The 17,500-nt window shown below is 50.9% G+C and overlaps 2 protein-coding genes across 2 annotated transcripts in view; both read right to left on the reverse strand.

Annotated features, from left to right (window-relative positions):
• Positions 1 to 3,403: 3,403 nt before the first annotated feature.
• LOC132454742 (stromal membrane-associated protein 1-like) lies at positions 3,404 to 10,473 on the reverse strand. The gene is made up of 10 exons (XM_060048291.1): positions 10,181 to 10,473; positions 9,440 to 9,573; positions 9,025 to 9,110; positions 8,816 to 8,891; positions 8,413 to 8,481; positions 8,236 to 8,311; positions 8,027 to 8,148; positions 7,148 to 7,355; positions 5,084 to 5,418; positions 3,404 to 4,205 (listed from the first exon to the last, which is right to left on the reverse strand). The coding sequence occupies exons 1-10, from the start codon at positions 10,296 to 10,298 to the stop codon at positions 4,077 to 4,079; spliced, it is 1,353 nt and encodes a 450-aa protein (XP_059904274.1). The 5' UTR covers positions 10,299 to 10,473; the 3' UTR covers positions 3,404 to 4,076.
• A 402-nt stretch (positions 10,474 to 10,875) lies between these two features.
• The window catches only part of cenpk (centromere protein K), a 6,877-nt gene continuing 252 nt past the window's right edge, over positions 10,876 to 17,500 (reverse strand). The window contains exons 2-10 of the mRNA XM_060048293.1: positions 17,124 to 17,288; positions 16,900 to 16,956; positions 16,135 to 16,198; positions 15,457 to 15,503; positions 14,955 to 15,037; positions 14,758 to 14,856; positions 13,633 to 13,777; positions 13,485 to 13,538; positions 10,876 to 11,291 (exon numbers count right to left, since the gene is read on the reverse strand). Of these exons, the coding sequence (XP_059904276.1) occupies positions 11,136 to 11,291; positions 13,485 to 13,538; positions 13,633 to 13,777; positions 14,758 to 14,856; positions 14,955 to 15,037; positions 15,457 to 15,503; positions 16,135 to 16,198; positions 16,900 to 16,956; positions 17,124 to 17,288 (870 nt within the window). The 3' untranslated portion in view covers positions 10,876 to 11,135. The remainder of the gene's footprint in view (positions 11,292 to 13,484; positions 13,539 to 13,632; positions 13,778 to 14,757; positions 14,857 to 14,954; positions 15,038 to 15,456; positions 15,504 to 16,134; positions 16,199 to 16,899; positions 16,957 to 17,123; positions 17,289 to 17,500) is intronic.

Below are 17,500 nucleotides of genomic sequence, written 5' to 3' on the forward strand. Positions count from 1 at the left end.
AATCCTCCGTAAAGTGGTGTACGTAGACACAGAGAGCCTGTCGGAGAACCTCTTCGTAGGTTCCATGAGCATCCATATTATTTAGCTATCCGTCGTCGCAACGGAGAGGGCAAGGGCTGGATTGGTCCACTAACAAAATTATTTCCGGAATCACTTCTCCGTTTGACTTTAGACCTTATTTACTTTGTACATTGTTTACTTTGCACATTAAGGACCAATAAAACACCAAATAGGATTTGTTAAGCTTTGGAAGTTTATTTACAAAACAATTTACCTGGTTTGTAGTCAACATATAAGATCGATCGGGCGGCGGGTTGCAACCCGACGGAGAGCTTTGAATGCTCGAGGGGGCTAGTACGGAGACTGGATACGGATTACGGATGCAGAGTAAAATACTTTGGCCTTTAGTGTAGCACTTAGCGTTAGCACTTAGTGTTAGCTCTTAGCGTTGGCTCTTAGCCTGGACAGAACCGGGATGACCTCACTGGTGTTAAAACATGATACACAATACAGAAGGAGTTAGGATTAGAAATACACAACATTTCTGCCTCTGATTGATTCCTATTTTCCTTCTCACTCACGGCATTTTAGGTTTGTTGTGAGAGCATAAAAGGGAGAGAAGGAGGACATTCTTCACCCTGCTGAGAATCTCCTCTGGAGCCGAGTCAAGCAGAGTCCCGGAGGAATGCCAGCCCCCCCCCCCCCCCCCCCCCCGCTAAAGGCAATGCTCCTAGCCCCCCCCCCCCCCCGCAAAAGGCAATGCTCCTTGCGCCCCCCCCCCCCCGCTAAAGGCTCCTAGCCCCCCCCCAACCCAAGGCTAGGCTTCAGCCCCCCCCCCTGCTAAAGGCTAGGCTCCTAGTCCCCCCCCCCCGCTAAAGGCTTTAAGGCTCCTAGCCCCTCCCCTAAAGGCTCCTAGCCCCTCCCTTAAAGGCTTTAAGGCTCCTGGCCCCTCCCCTACCGGCTCTAAGACTCCTGGCCCCTCCCCTAAAGGCTCTAAGGCTCCTAGCCCCTCCCCTAAAGGCTCTGATGCTCCTAGCCCCTCCCCTAAAGGCTCTGAGGCCCTCCTCTATAAAGGCTCTGAGGCTCCTAGCCCCTCCCCTAAAGGCTCGGAGGCTCCTAGCCCCTCCTCTAAAGGCTCTGAGGCCCTCCTCTATAAAGGCTCTGAGGCTTCTAGCCCCTCCCCTAAAGGCCCAGGGCTCCTGGCCCCTCCCCTAAAGGCTCTAAGGCTCCTATTCCCTGCCCTAAAGGCTCTAAGGTTCCTAGCCCCTCCTACTAAAGGTTCTAAGCCTCATAGCCCCTCCCCTGAAGGCTCTAAGGCTCTTGCCCTTCCCTTAAAGGCTCTAAGACTCCTGGCCCCTCCCCTTAAGGCACCAGGGCTCCTAGACCCTCCCCTAAAGGCTCTAAGGCTCCTGGCCCCTCCCCTAAAGGCTCTAAGGCTCCTGGCCCCCTCCCCTAAAGGCTCTAAGGCTCCTGGCCCCTCCCCTAAAGGCTCCAGGGCTCCTACACCCTCCTCAAAATGCTCTAAGAATCCTAGCCCCTCCCGTAAAGGCTTGAGGGCTCCTAGACCCTCCCCTAAAGGCTCCAAGGCTCCTGGCCCCTCCCCTTAAGGCACCAGGGCTCCTGGCCCCACCCCTTAAGGCTCTAAGGCTCCTGGCCCCTCCTCTAAAGCTCCAGTGCTCCTACACCCTCCTCTAAAGGCTCCTGGCCCCTCCCCTTAAGGCTCTAAGGCTCCTGGCCCCTCCTCTAAAGGCTCCAGGGCTCCTACACCCTCCCCTAAAGGCTTCAGGGCTCCTAGACCCTCCCCTAAAGGCTCCTGGCCCCTCCCCTGAAGGCTCCTGGCCCCTCCCCTGAAGGCTCCTGGCCCCTCCCCTAAAGGCTCCTGGCCCCTCCCCTAAAGAGTCCAGGGCTCCTAGCCTTCCGCTAATGGCCAGGGTAAGGCTGACTGTGGCCGTCTGACCCTGCTGTGACCCTCAGATAACGACTGTTTGCACAACTGCCATTGCTGGGAACCAGACCCTGTTAGCTTAAAGTCGGTGTGATGGGATACGCATCATTCACTCACACAAGGACGTGTTCTTACCCTGGAACTCAAACACAGAGTACATAAACTCCACGGCTGGTCGCAGGAAGGCGGGGGAAGATGGAATGGGAATCAAAAGTAATCTTCACCAGAGTTTTGGAGCATTTGCGGTCGTACGTGATTATGAAGAGTGTTGCTGATTGCCTGCTTTAAGGAACACACACACAAACACACAGACACACAGGCGCTTCAGGTCTTTGGCATAATACTGTGTGAATTATGAGGGATGTTTCTTGTGGACTTAAGCTAGAACCAACACTCGGGAGAACCAGAGAAGATAGTGGAAGCTGTTGGGTTTAATCCACTTCATGCTTATCTTTACTGCCAAATAACATTGAAATGCTTAACCAGTGGGCGCATCAATTAATTGAAATAGGCAAAGTACAAATTGATAAATATTGTACACTACAACTACGTCACTGTAACTGCAAGCACTACGTAAATCTGGCGATAGTATTATGGGGCTCTTATTTTCAGTCTACACGGGTCAACACCGCCACCCCGTGGCCATATTATTATGACACACACAAAGAAACGGGTCACTTCGAAAAAGATAACTTGTTCAGGTTAAAATGTGACAAAAAGTACAATTACATTAATCTTTGAAATAAGTAAAATCCTGCAAGTAATCCTAGAATCAACCAGCTGCATTCAATTATTTGTAGGTAATTGTATCTTAGTATAAACCACTACAATCCATATTTAAAATGTTAAGTTAATAAACAACAATCAGTAGCACAAATTAGTTTGAATTACCAATACAAACAGTACTCAATAGTGTACTGTACTATTAATTATACTGTACTATTAATTAGAGTAATAATATTTGGCGTTGCAGCATCTTATCTTATCTTTGTATACGGGGAATGGGTTAACCTAGTGATGGTTAGTGCTTGGCACTTGGTACTATGAACATCCTTACTGTCTGTACCGTCAGATATATTGGTGTTTCTGTCTTCTGACAAATGTACTTATTGTAAGTCGCTCTGGTTAAGAGCGTCTGCTAAACGCCCTGAATGTAAATGTATGTAAGACCCCCTAACCACACTAGCCAATCACAACACCCCATTTATGCAAAGACCAAACCCATCGGCCGGTAATACATCAGTGTAAAACATTAACCTGTCCCAGTCGACTGACGCTAAGGAAGAGGATTAGGACCACATCTCATAATTCTGAGTTTAAAGTCAAAACTCACCAATAACTCCCCAATCCTCTTCCGCAGGAGCCAGTTGTGTTCATGCGGACTAAATCGACCAACGCAGACAGAGTGAGGCGAGGTGCGGACATCGCTAGGTAACCACGACGACGCACGACGCAGAGTGGGGGGGTATCGTACTTTATTCCTTATAGGGGGACCACAGGTAGTTTAAAAGAGGGGTAGACAGTGCTGTACAGGGGGAGCCACGCCTTCTCCCGTTAAATACTATTCATCTTCTATACTCTGAGAATGGAACAGTGAACAATAAAAGCATGGTGACCCGGTGTAGCCTCGGTGATATGTGGACGGCCGTCGCGTCCAGACTTCTGTTTCCTTATGCGATTTCCATTCAAATAAAAAAATAATCATAATCAAAAAATAAAATAACATACGACAGGCGGACACTGCGAGCCTGCGCTGCAGTGACGACGTCCACTGCACTCACTCAAACACAGAGAGAGAGAGAGACACAGAGAGAGAGAGAGAGAGAGAGAGAGAGAGAGAGACACAGAGAGAGAGAGAGAGAGAGAGAGAGAGAGAGAGAGAGAGAGAGAGAGAGAGAGAGAGAGAGAGAGAGAGAGAGAGAGAGAGACAGAGAGACAGAGAGACAGAGAGAGAGAGAGAGAGAGAGAGGAAGGGAGAGAAAGAGAAAGAGAGAGAAAGAAAGGGAGAGAAAGAGAACGTTTCCACATTCGGTTGGTTGGGGTGCTGGGAGCGGGCGTCAGTTCGGAGGCTCGTGGGACGGTCGCTGCGCGTCTCCTCGCTCCTCGCCCGGCGCCAGCTCCTCGCTCCTGCTCACTTCCAGAGCTGGGTGCTCATGGTCTGGCCGGACGCCGCCCAGCCGCCCATCCCCGAGGCCGGCTGCCCGAAGGCCATGCCCCCCCCCGGCCCGTTCAGCGCCATCCCCGACATCTGCTGGTTCATCTGGAGCGGGAGAGAGGAGGTCAGCGTGGAGACCACCGGGGAGACCCCCCTGGAGACCCCTGTCTGAGGGCCCGACCCGCCAGCGGCGCTCCGGCTTCCCTTCCTGTTCTGGAACTATCAGGTCAGTGGGGGCCGCCCTCGTTCCCCCGCCCGGAGGCGTCGAGTGAACAATACGTAAGGGATAATGTACAGACCGCCGGTCATTATCGAGAAAATCGCCATGAAGGGGCTTATTTTACGATAATGACAGGCGACTTTCTATACATTATCCCGCTTATTACACGGCTACTTGCCAAAACGAAACAATTTATTTACGATGTATTTGCTACCAGCATTCAGTGTTGATCAGCAGAGAAATAGTCCGCCCAAGACGTTGACGTCGTCGCTTAGCAACCGACAGCGCTTGGGTTGATACATATCCCGCTTATTTACCGGACTACGTGCGGAGTGATACCAAAGGCAAAAAGTCCTTTTGTTAACCTTGACAGCGGTCATTATTCATCCGTTGCCAATGAATTATCCAAAAATAATTGACCGCCGGAAGTTGTGAAGTGCCCATGCAAGTGAACGGAACATTGAAAAGACCCGTGAAATAAATAATGTTAATCAACATAATATAATATATATATTAATGAGGCGTCCCGTAGCACCCCTCATTCAAGCCATTCCCTGTGTTTTCCTGATCGTGGGAGGGCTTGTTCGCTAGTGGGACCATCGGACAACGCGTGGGCTTCTGCCCCCCCGGAGGAGCACGTCGTGACGTCACGGGGTATCGTCGTACTGATTCCATTGTGTTTCTACAGCGCTTCATCCCAGGTCCAGTCTCAGAGGGCTCAACAGGCAGTGTGTTCATGACCCCTCATGTGCGTGACCCCTACCTGCCCGATGCTCCACTGGCCCTGCTGCGCGGGGTTGATGGCGTACATGCCCGGCGCCGCCATCATCCCCGAGGGCATGGCCCCGCCCCCAGGACCCCCCATCATGCCGGGGGCCACGCCCATCAGCCCGGCGTGGGGGTTCCCCATGAAGCCGTTGGGCATGGTCATCCCCACCATCATGCCCGAGTTGGGCGCCATCATGGCGGCCCCGCCCTGGCCCATCATGGCGCCCATCACCGTGGAGGGGGGGGCGCCCCCCATGCCCGGGTACCCCTGGTATCCCGCCGGCGCCTGGCCCGGGAACTGCATCTGGGACGGGCCCATGTACATACCGGCTGGGAGAGGGGAGGGAAGAGGGGAGGACGTTTACCTTCAGGGCGGTCAGCCGACGCCTTCAGCCAGAGAGACAAGCACTAACCATCACTAGGTTAACCCATTCCCCGTTTACAACAGAGCTAGCTAGGGTAAGATGCTACACAATGCTAAGTACTGTTTTGTGCCAGGGCGTACATGAGTGTGTAAGAGGGGGGAGGCTATGCAGGCTATGTTGTTCAACTCAACTTCTAAATCCCATCGATCAAAGGCAGTGGCTACAGGGAAAGTGTGTGTGTGTGTGTGTGTGTGTGTGTGTGTGTGTGTGTGTGTGTGTGTGTGTGTGTGTGTGTGTGTGTGTGTGTGTGTGTCAGCTGAGGTTCTCTGTGTGTGTGGAGTAAGAAGCCGTCCAACCGGGACTGGGTAATGAACACCGGTCTCTCGTGATCAGGCGACACCTGGATCAGTAACTTAAACTCCTCTCAGTTCAACCAGAGCTGTGGAGCGAGCTCCAGAAACCGCCCGGTGGAACGCTTCAACTGAACGGGAAAGAGACAGCCTCACGTCAGAGTGTGGAGGTGTCCCAGAGCGAGGCCCCTCACCCTGACTGCTCCTGACCAGCTGGCTGTCGCCCTGCGGGGCTGACTCCGCCGTCGGTGTGGGAATGTGTGCATGAATGGTTGTAGGTAGCTTTGGTTTAAAGCGTCTGCAGAATCCCCTAAAGGTAATGTAAACGTCTGACAGCCGTGTGTTCGCTCCGGGCTGTGTTCTCTCGCAGCGCCCCGGCGACCTCTGGACATCAGACCGAGCTGCTCGCCTGGTTGATACCGGCTAACCGCCTCTACAGGTTTGCCCTCGGGCCTGCAGTCCTGAAGATAAACACACAAAGCCAGCGTCCGTTCGGCTGACTGCAGTGGGGCTGATTAGCTCCAAGTGTTCCACTGAGATAAGAGAGGAGAGGAGTTCACTGCTTCATGAGACCTGGCCCGTGGCAGAGACAGGCCTTTTGGGAGGACCTCTCCGCCTTTCGTTTATGAAACAGTGAATGGCCTCTGGTGAAAATGAAATGCAAATCGTCCACTCAACTCAGATAGGTGTTCACTAGTTGAGGAGAGTGAAAAACATTCACATGAGGGGAACATGTGAAGGCGCCTGCATTAGCCTGTGGATTCCGTCACCTGTCACTAACATGTTGCCCGTAGCCGATCTAACTCCGTACAGGGTGTTGGTTTCTGTGCGTTGGGACTCTATCTGAACCAACACATCCATCTCTCGTCCCGTTTGAGGTCCTCGTAAACACAGACCTCCTGCAGTGAGAACCACTGAAGACAAGACGTCCTGAACATGACTCTGGCCAGAGGACATTGGGTCCACAAGGCATGCTGGGAGTTCTTCAGTTTGTTATGGATCCAGAAACATGATAGACGTAGAGCAATAGAGGGACAGACGGACGTCAGACCCTCCGTGTTGAACGACAGCGTTTGGGTAAACAGCCGCAGCCGACAGGAGCACAGACCGGTTTAGAGCGCGACGCAAGTGATCGCACGTCCAAAGGTCACGAGGGCGCGAGCAGGAGGGGGGGGGGACATGCAGTACAGTAGTATTGTGCACACGGACGGCTCACTGTAGAAAGGGAAGCACACAGCACATCAACCGCTGACTCACATCCGATTTACACACTGGACCCGTTCAACCCTGGATTAGCTGCCCTACAGAGACCCCCCCCCACCACAGAGACCCCCCCCCCCTCACCGTTGGGGCTCTGCTGGCTGCTGTTCCCGTACAGCGACAGGATGGAGTCCTTGCTCAGGGTCTTCTTGGCCGGGTCGTCCCCCTTGGCGCCGCCGCCGTCGCCGAAGAGGTCGAGCTCTGCCTGGCAGGACCCCGAGGTGGTCAGGCCCGCCAGCGCCGCCCCGGCCCCGGCCTGGGTCGGGGTGCTCGCGGGGTCCAAGGAACCAGCCTGAAACGAAGCACAGGGGTTACGGACGGCTCAGGAGGCAGAGCGGGTCGGCTGGTAACCAGAAGGTTGCTAGTTCGACCCCCAGCTCCTCCTAGCTGAGTGCCGAGGTGTCCCTGAGCGAGACGCCTCCCCCTGACTGCTGCTGACCAGCTGGCTGTCGCCCTGCGGGGCTGACTCCGCCGTCGGGGTGTGAATGTGTGAATGAGTGAAAGTGAGGCGGTGTTGTACAGCGCTTTGAGCGGCTGGTTAGAGAATGCAGTTTACCTTTCAGATCAGAGACACTAATACCCACTGTTTGCTAAATGTTTTCTCTGAGTTCATAAACGATATCTGATGGGTAACGCGTTGGTATCAACCCCGCCGTCCATCTGTGCATGGGTCCATATTCAATCCATCCCATAATATGACAGGGATTGTGTATTATTACACAGTAGTTTACAGAGGAGCGAATACTCCCCTGAAAAACCCAGACCCTAGCTGCACGGTCACCTCCTCCTTCTCCTACTCCATCCCCTACTCCATCCCCTCCTCCATCTACTCCTTCACCTCCTCCATCACCTCCTCCATCACCTCCTCCTCCTTCACCTCCTCCAGTGAAGGAGGCCTGGTGAGGCTGTCGAGGCCTTCAGAGGAGGCCTTCAGAGGAGGCCTGGTGAGGCGGTGGTTTGTACCTGAGTGAAGTGTGCCGCTGGGCTGGCCACCGGCAGCGGGTTGGAGACCATGGGGCCGAAGATGTCCAGGTCGTTGTTGTTCTGGCTGGTGGAGCTGCTGGTCGACGCGGCCGGGGGAACATCTGAGGAGATCCATTTGGACGTTTGATGATCAGTAAATTAATGTATTAAAGAGAAAGAGAGGGACACGGACAGAAGGACGGACTCACCGAGGCCCAGCAGGTTAACGCTGTTCTCTGAACTCTTCAGAGGGCTGATTTTGGGGACGGGTCGACAATCTTCTCTCTGGAACAGAAACAGGAAAACGATCAATCTGAGGTCACTTCCCATCAGGAGCGAATGAAGGAGCGATTCCTCCAATCAGGAGCGGCTGTGCGACAGCCTACCTTAGAGGAGGAGGACGACTTGCTCCCTCGTTCTGCCTCCTTCTCCCTCTTCATTTCCTTCTCCTTTGGCTGGAGAGAGAAACAAGCCGCCCTATTGGTCAGTTCACCCTGCAGCACCTTTACATACGGGTATGGAAATCCAGCAGAAATAACCAAAGCTCATCTAGAGCCCGGTGCGGCCTGAAACACGACGACCCGTTTAGAAAACCCTCTGCTGTCTGGGATTTGCTTTAATGATGCATTTTGTTAGGAAAACGTCCCTTCATTGGATGGATCAGACGCTTCTTGTAATGAGCTTTGTAAAAAATGACAGCACTTTGTGACAAAGAAATGAGTCTGAGCAGAAGTGATAGTGAACTGTGAGCCGCAGCTCTGTAAACGGAGTGTGGTTCGCTCTGCTTACACTGCCTCCGTTGGTCACGTTCTTGCTGAAGTATTTCTTCTTCTCATATTTGTCCCTGATGAAGAATTCCACAGCTCTGAGGTCAAAGTTAAGGGGGAAACCACAGTGTGTGTGTGTGTGTGTGTGTGTGTGTGTGTGTGTGTGTGTGTGTGTGTGTGTGTGTGTGTGTGTGTGTGTGTGTGTGTGTCTCTCTCTCGACTGAAGGATACTGGTCTGTCTGAGGCCTTCTGAAGCTCTCTGGAAGATTGGCCTCGTAGCGTTTTCTCGCCCGGGTGTTTCCCATATCCTGTATACTCTGAAACACAAAGATATCCAAAGTTTAGCCAACGCAGCACATATATTTACCGTCAGTTAATTAAATTCCAATAATGGAGACCCTTGCATTATTGATTATCATTTGACCATGATTACATTAACATTCAGGGTATTTATCAGACGCTTTTATCCAAAGCGCCTTACAATAAGTCCATTCGTCAGAAGGAAGAGAAACAACAATATATCGCAAACCACTAACCATCACTAGGTTAACCCATTCCCCGTATACAACACAGATAGCTAGGATAGGACGCTCCACAATGCTCAGTACGTTAGTCGTTCCATCCACCGTGGCGTCTCAGGTGTTACCTGGATCTGCTCGGAGGTCCACTGGTCCAGGTTGACCGACTTCACCCGTGATATGTGGACTCCCAGGTTCCTGTGGATCCCAGCGCACCGGATACAGATGAACACTCCCAGGTTCCAGGAGGCCCACCGGGGACCTGGGAGGAGAGAGGAGAGGAGAGGAGAGAGGGGAGGAGGGAGGAGAGGGGAGAGAGGAGGGAGGGGAGGAGGGAGGAGAGAGGAGAGGAGAGAGGGGAGGAGGGAGGAGAGAGAGGAGGGAGGAGAGGAGGGGAGAGAAGGGAGGAGAGGAGAGGGGGAGAGAAGGGAGGAGAGGAGGGGGGGGAGAGAGGGAAGAGAGAGGGGTTGAAAGCAGGGATGAGCGTGGACCTGAAGGATGAGCATGCGCCATCACGCAGGAACCTCTCCTCTTGGCTCGAGGGCTGCATTCTTTCAATGCGACTCAAATGGACTGGAATTCACATCCAGACTGAAACGTTCTGCTCCTCTGGACCAACAGACTCATACGGAGGGCTTGGTACCATATGGCGATGCTGTTGGTTCAGTCCGGAGAGCAGCTAGCCATAGTGCGCGGTGCTGAAGGGGAAGTGAGCAGTCAGCTGACACCGCTACTCTGACTCTGTTAGCTCCGAGTGTTAGCCACAAGCTACAAGCTAGACCCCCGTTGTGTTCCCACTCTGCTGTCAGTGGACGGATCGCGATGATGAGAGATTGAGAGGGTGAGACAGGTGAGCGGGGGAGCCGTACCTTTGGCCTCGCAGTCGGCGCAGTACTTGTTGTCGTCCTCCCGCAGCAGGGCGGCCAGGATGACCTGGTGCTGCTCGTTGAGCTTCAGGCTCTTCTCCCGCTCCGAGCGGGTCGTCATGGTGATCTGGACCGGAGGAGAGGAGGGTGCGAGGCTCGCTGATGTCTCAATGCTCAAAGTCGATAACTTTGAGGTGAAAGACCATAATCGGAAGAGCCGATCGCCTCCGTGGAAATAAGAAAAACACCCGGAAGCGGATGAGTTTCCACCCACATGAGTACTTGAGCCTCTCCGGAATGGGCCGCGCTGATTGGACGTAAGGGTGTGACGTACTCTCGGAATAGGCCGCGCTGATTGGACGGAGGGGTGTGACGTGAGTGTTGACACGTTCACCCGTCCATTGATCTTTATTTAGGTGTTTATTTAGTTATTATACAGGTGTTTATTTAGTTACTTAACTCACATTTTAGGTCATACAGCTCATATTCTACACGCGTTTCCATCAGAATTATTAATTATCCGTGGCAAGAGTATTGAGATGTTATTCATTGAAACATAATATTTCCTGGAATTTAAGTATATAAAAAATGTAACAAACAAAAAATAAGAATACTTAGTTACTACTACTAAAACCAATTCTAAATAAACAATAAAATAAAATAGACGTAAAATAATTAAACACCTACAAGTAAAATAATACAGTACATCCAGGTTTTTTTATTGATAAATATCAAGAATAGTTCAAAAACATTTGAGAGAACATTTGAAATGACAACACGATATTATTAAAAGCAAAACACCTCAATGACATTGAAAGCAGTGTTATATAATACACATTAAGGATTTAATTACATTTTATTCAAGTTTAGAGAGTGCTGTTACAATAGTATTAATTAGCTGTTGTAGCATACAATAGCCTTATTAGCTGTGGTAGCATACGATAGCTTGTGCTTAGCGCTAGCAGAAGCTCTCCAGGCGGATCAGGCCGCTGTTCTCGGGGTGTCTCACGGCTATGCTGTACCGGAGCAGCATCTCCACGTAGGGGGGCCAGAAGCGCTCGTCCGCCGCCACGTACGGGTCGTGGGGGCTCTGGAGGGTCCGGTTCATCAGCAGCTTGGGGGGGGGGGGGGGGGTATGATATGACAGAGTCACAGGGTACCCCACGATACGATAGTCACAGGGTACCCCACGATACAGAGTCACAGGGTACCCCACGATACGATACAGTCACAGGGTACCCCACGATACGATAGTCACAGGGTACCCCACGATACGATAGTCACAGGGTACCCCACGATACGATAGTCACAGGGTACCCCACGATACGATAGTCACAGGGTACCCCACGATACGTTGGAGTCACAGGGTACCCCACGATACGTTGGAGTCACAGGGTACCCCACGATACGATAGTCACAGGGTACCCCACGATACGATAGTCACAGGGTACCCCACGATACGATAGTCACAGGGTACCCCACGATACGTTGGAGTCACAGGGTACCCCACGATACGATAGTCACAGGGTACCCCACGATACGATAGTCACAGGGTACCCCACGATACGATAGTCACAGGGTACCCCACGATACGATAGTCACAGGGTACCCCACGATACGATAGTCACAGGGTACCACACGATACGATAGTCACAGGGTACCCCACGATACGATGGAGTCACAGGGTACCCCACGATACGATAATCACAGGGTACCCCACGATACGATGGAGTCACAGGGTACCCCACGATACGATACGGAACCACAGATAATTTTCAGATACTTACCAAAAGAATAAATTAAAAAAGCGTTTTTTTTTATTTGGTTCTCCTCACCCTGCGTTCACGCCAAAAGATGCAAACAGTTGCCGCGCAGCACGATCCCATGCAAAGTGAATGTAGAGACGCGTTGCGGGTTTGCTGCCGGACCACTTCCTACCGAGAAAACCGTGCGTTCACGCATTTTGCGGCGCGACAAATGCTGCTCGAGTTGAAATATTTCAACTTTTCGGCAGCAAACGCGTGATGACAGCCAATCAGCGTTCAACAGCGCTGCCAAAGCTGTGTTTTGCGTCCCCTTCAAAGCTTCATCCATATATGCATGGCATGCCGAGCAGGCGATTTGTTACGATGGACCATTGGTAACAGTAGGTAACGTGTTTACGTGGGTGAATAATTTAATGTAAACCAATCCTTGCAGACATTTGGAAATAAACATGTCCTCTGCCGTTGTCCCATGTGACAACATTGGGCAATGTTGCCGTGTCATGTTTTTGCTGGTTTTGTTTGGGTTGGGTATTGTGTATCATTGTCATTGTGTGTGTGTGTGTGTGTGTGTGTGTGTGTGTGTGTGTGTGTGTGTGTGTGTGTGTGTGTGTGTGTGTGTGTGTGTGTGTGTGTGTGTGTGTGTGTGTGTGTGTGTGTGTGTGTGTGTGTGTGTGTGTGTGTGACTGAGCAGAGCCAAATGCCTGGCCAGGGGAGGAGAAACCTTTGCGGCGCAGCAGAAGTTTTGCTGCGCCGCAAAACTTCGGCGACAACGCGTACGGGCAGCAAATGCATCTTTTGGTGTGAACGCAGGGTTACGGTTGACCGGCCAGCACCCCATCACCCATTAAGAAAGTTTGGCCTGTGTGTATGTTCTTCAACTATGGCCCCCATTGCATTCCTGACCACCCTTGGAAGGAAGGACCCCCCCTCTGAAGGAGGGATCCCCCACTCTGAAGGAGGGATCCCCCACTCTGAAGGAGGGATTTACCCCTCTGAAGGAGGGATCCCCCACTCTGAAGGAGGGATCCCCCACTCTGTGTTTCTCCTCTAGATTCCTTCCTTGCTAATAAGGGAGTTTTCTCTTGCCCTCTGGGGGTTAGGGTCAGGGGGGGTTGATACAAGTATGGCCTGTTAAGCCCTTTAAGACTGGACCTGTGATTAAGGGCTATACAAATAACATTGAATTGAACTTGAAATTGAATTGAATTAAATGGGGATCCAATGTTTAGCAGCACACAGCCCCTCCTCCATGAGTTATTGTTACTGTCAACACACTCAGTGCTACTCCCTCGGTTGATGCTCATCACTGCGGGGGATTTGCCTGGTGCGTTGTGTTGTGACAGCTGCTGTGAGTGAAGCGGTATTAATCATCCAGAGCGTGGTACACCCCCACAGCACCCCTACTGTAACAACAGGGTTCTGTTTAAGGAATGACGTGTTGAATGAATCATCTCCATCGTCAATGGGGACGGCTAATGATCCTCCATTCGTCTCAATCAGTCCACCGGCGGTCGAGCACGGAGCGCTGAACCCACGCTCACCTCCAGAATCTTGTTCAGCGATATCAGATTGTCGTTCTGATCCGGCAGCGCGTTCTGCAGAGTAACGAGACGGGTAATTAGCCACACTCGCTTGGTTCAGAACACATTGAGGAGAGGCCTGGCTGTCGTCGTCGGTGGCTGTCTTCACCTTCTTCCTCTTGCCGGCGCTGGCGTCGGCCGTGGGGAGGGGGAAGTGGTTCGCCAGGATGTCCGCGAGCACCTCCGTCAGCTGGTCGTAGTAGCTCTTCATCTTCTTGATCTTTTTCTTGATGTCCAGCAGCACACTGGTGATACTGTCAGGACAGGAGAGCAGTTCAGCTAATGACACATCAGGGGTCAAATGCTTAAAGGTGGGGTATGGGATTTGCGAAACGCCAGCAGATTTTGAAAACACACAACTCAAATGGTCCTACCCCCTCTCCTTCAACGCTGACTCCACCCATTCCAAGTACCTGGACGCGCAATCATGCACGAGCGCGAACACAGATGCGCGAGAGCGAGCCAGGCTAGCGTAGGTTTTCGTTAAACATGGCAACATTAAAAAAACAACATGGGGATGGTGGCGTCTTGTCTGCCATGGAAATTGTCTTCTACTGCTAGGTCCAAATGTGGATTAACTAGTTCCAGTAGCTACCGCAGGATAACATCAAACAGGAGCTTGCTCTGGGTCACGAGCTCTGGGTCACGAGTACTGCACGAAGGGGTCGCGCGCGGGGGAGGGGGAGTGCAGTACGACCGTTTCATTGACGTACTTACTGTCCAATGCAACTCGGTGGCTCTGGAGTTTTTCGAGCCCTGCCCGTTCCACAGATGATTGACTTGTTTAATTTTCATGTCAGTACTTCTAACTCAGTGGCTGTAAGTGGGTTATGATAAGGATTTCAAGTAATTCTGCAAAAATTGCCAAAAAAGCGAATTCCATACCCAACCTTTAACGATAAACCGAAGGCATTTATACCGCGCCTTTCTAACCAGTGGCCAAACAAAGCGCTGTACGATACTGCCTCACACTCACGCACACATTCACACCCCGACGGCGGAGTCAGCCACGCAGGGCGACAGCCAGCAGGTCAGGAGCAGTCAGGGTGAGAGGTCTTGGGTCAAGGTCAATTTAATCCCAGGTCAGGGTTGGGTTAGGGTCGGTATTTCAAGGTCAGCTCCAGGATTGGCTCGTCGGGGAACACTCCTTTTATCTTGCATTATACGTTTTAAGAGATTCTTACTTTTGGGAACTATTCCCTGGATTATCATTGGTTCATCACACTGAACCCACCTGTGCTCTGACAAAGTCTCTCTTTCTATTCTGAGCCGCTCAACGTGATTGGTTGCTGCGGTCAACACCTCTTGCCTCTTCTTGAGCCACGTCTGTTCCCTAAAGAGCAGGAGCAGAACCAACGCTTTATCTACCGTTCACCCCAATCAGTTCACCATGATGGAGTCAGAGCAGAGAAGGGGGGGGCAGCAGGAGACCGTTGGAGAGTTTCTGCGAGGTTGTTCCTCTTGGCCTCACAGCACGCGGCGATCATCTCCAGCTCCGAGACCAGCTTCTGCATCTGGTGGAGGAACGCTGTGCTGTTTATAGGAGCCATGAGCTGCTCCTCAGAGCGGCCTGGAGAGACTCCTGATCACATGACTTCTTCATCTCCAGCCAAACAGAATGGGAGGTCACGTGATAAGGAGGACCTCAAGGCTAATGTGTAGAATGGTCCATTTATATACTGTTAATACTATCAACCTCAACTTCCTGTCATCCTGATATTGATTGAATTAGCATTGCTGCCACCCATAATGTGTATAAGATATACGTACATAGATAGATAAACACTTACAAAAATTGCCTTTAACATTTTGTAGTTTTAACAATCTTATAAAAATGTTATCTCTCTACTGCTAAATTGTCCTTTAACACAAACATCCTGCTTGGGACAGTTGTCTTCTTACTTTATACCGCAAAGGTGAAACGTTGCCGTACCTCGTCTTTTCCAGCATTAAGCAGAATCTCCGGGTTGGTGGACAGCACTGAGGGGGGGAGAGTTCAGAAGAGCAGACAGTGAGCTTCAGTTCACCAGAGGCCGACACTTCAGAGAGGTGGACTCCACTCTGGTCCAAGGATGCATTAAAACGAGACTCAGAGCTCGAGAGTAACTCTGCTTTCTGCCTGAGACATATAAGGTTAGCCACATCCTTGTTTTCCAAAAGGTGTTTTTGGAAAACAATGCACGTTTATTGCAACAATTGCAAGCATATGAATTTCTCTGAAAAGGCAATCATTTATACAACTGATCATAATAAAGTCACTTTATAGCTTTATAACTATATAGTAGCTATAGCAGACTATATAGTAAATGGACTGCATTTATACACTGCATTTCTAACTAGTGGCCACTCAAAGCACTGCACAATCTTGCTTCACATTCACACATTCATTCACACATTCATTCACACATCGACGGCGAGTCGACCACGCAGGGCGACAGTCAGCTCGTCGTAGCAGTCAGGGTGAGGTGTCTCGCTCAGGGACACCTCGACACCCAACTGGGAGGACCCGGGGATCGAACTAGCGACCCTCGGGTTACCAACCAACCCGCTCTACCTCCTGAGCCACACGCCGCCCTCTTCTAAGTACGACCTGAACTGAATAACGCCTTACCTCTGGGCTCCATCTGCAGCCACTGGGCGAGCTCGGCCTCCGTGGCCTTCAGCCTGTTCAGAGACTGAGAGATGCGTTCATGTATTCATTGTATTCATCCTTTGCATGAATATCACATCATGGCACATTTTAAGCACTAGAATCCAAAAACCTGTTTTCCCCCGAATGCATCATGAACATATAACGCAGGCCGAAACATCTTGCCATTTTATAATGTGAAAGTACTATCCCAAGGTAAATGGCTAATGGTACAATTAGACTGCGTATGCTCTGATCATGTAAAGGTTATTGTACGGCCCCAACAAACATTGTTATCATATTAACATTATCAGAGTGCAACGTTTAAGGGTGGTTGGTTAGCTATTTTTAGTTTGCGAAATGTCAAATCTTTCCAAGTTGGATGTAGGTGTTTGTTGGGCAGAGTACATCTTTAGGCTTCTAGTCTCAGGAGACTTACAGGCTAGTGGCATTAACATTCAGGACGTTTAGCAAAAAAACCCAAAGTGACTTGCAATAAATTTTTTGTTGTGTGCCAAGCACTAATCGCTAGGTTCAACCATTCCCCGTATACAACAGAGATAGCTAGGATAAGATACTTCACAATGCTAATACTATTTTTAAGTGCCCGGATGTACAACCTACAACAAGTGTGTATGTAGTGGTCGACATTAAGTAATGAATCAAGAACTTTATTACTGGGAGCTAAACTTCCTAGCCAACATTACACCAAACTCAGGGATGCTAAAACATGAACTCAATGATCACCTGCTCCTGTGGGTCAGCAGAGAAATCCGCCTCACACGACAGGATCGCATTCTGAATCTGAGAGAGAAAATGACGGAGATATATGGCTTCAGGTCATGGTGATGTTGATGCTGTTGGGTTGTTTGGTTACAAACACTAAATAACAAACACAAGAACAACACAAATAAAGAATAACACAAACAACAATAACACAAATACAATAACAACACCAACACCCCCCTCACCCTCTCCAGGTTAGTGAACTGTTCTTCACATCCATCCAGCAGTTCAGCCTCAGCAGCTTCTGACAACGGAGCCTCCGAGGGAAGGAGAGGAGGAGAGGAGGAGAGGAGGGGAGTGGAGGAGAAGAGAGGAGAGGGGCCGGACAAATCCGCCTGGTCGGAGTCCATCTAAAGCAAACAAAGCAACATCAAGTTCATCAGCTTTAAGAAAGGCAGACGATAATGTCCTTAACGAATAACAACATCACGTTGAAGTCTCCTCGTTAAACTAGACGACTGTCACGGTCCGCAAACCTCGGATTCATCTCGTGTGTGTGTGTGTGTGTGTGTGTGTGTGTGTGTGTGTGTGTGTGTGTGTGTGTGTGTGTGTGTGTGTGTGT

The sequence above is a fragment of the Gadus macrocephalus genome, chromosome 3, assembly GCF_031168955.1.
Source record: "Gadus macrocephalus chromosome 3, ASM3116895v1".
Taxonomy (NCBI): Eukaryota; Metazoa; Chordata; class Actinopteri; order Gadiformes; family Gadidae; genus Gadus; species Gadus macrocephalus.

Excerpts from the sequence above, each read along its gene's own strand:
- LOC132454742 (XM_060048291.1), bottom strand. The coding sequence starts at position 10,298 with ATGACGACCCGCTCGGAGCGGGAGAAGAGCCTGAAGCTCAACGAGCAG. Across the intron at positions 9,111-9,439 it reads GGACCTCCGAGCAGATCCAG|AGTATACAGGATATGGGAAA; the intron begins GTAACACCTGAG and ends TTTGTGTTTCAG. Across the intron at positions 4,206-5,083 it reads GCCAGTGGAGCATCGGGCAG|ATGAACCAGCAGATGTCGGG; the intron begins GTAGGGGTCACG and ends CTCCCGCTCCAG.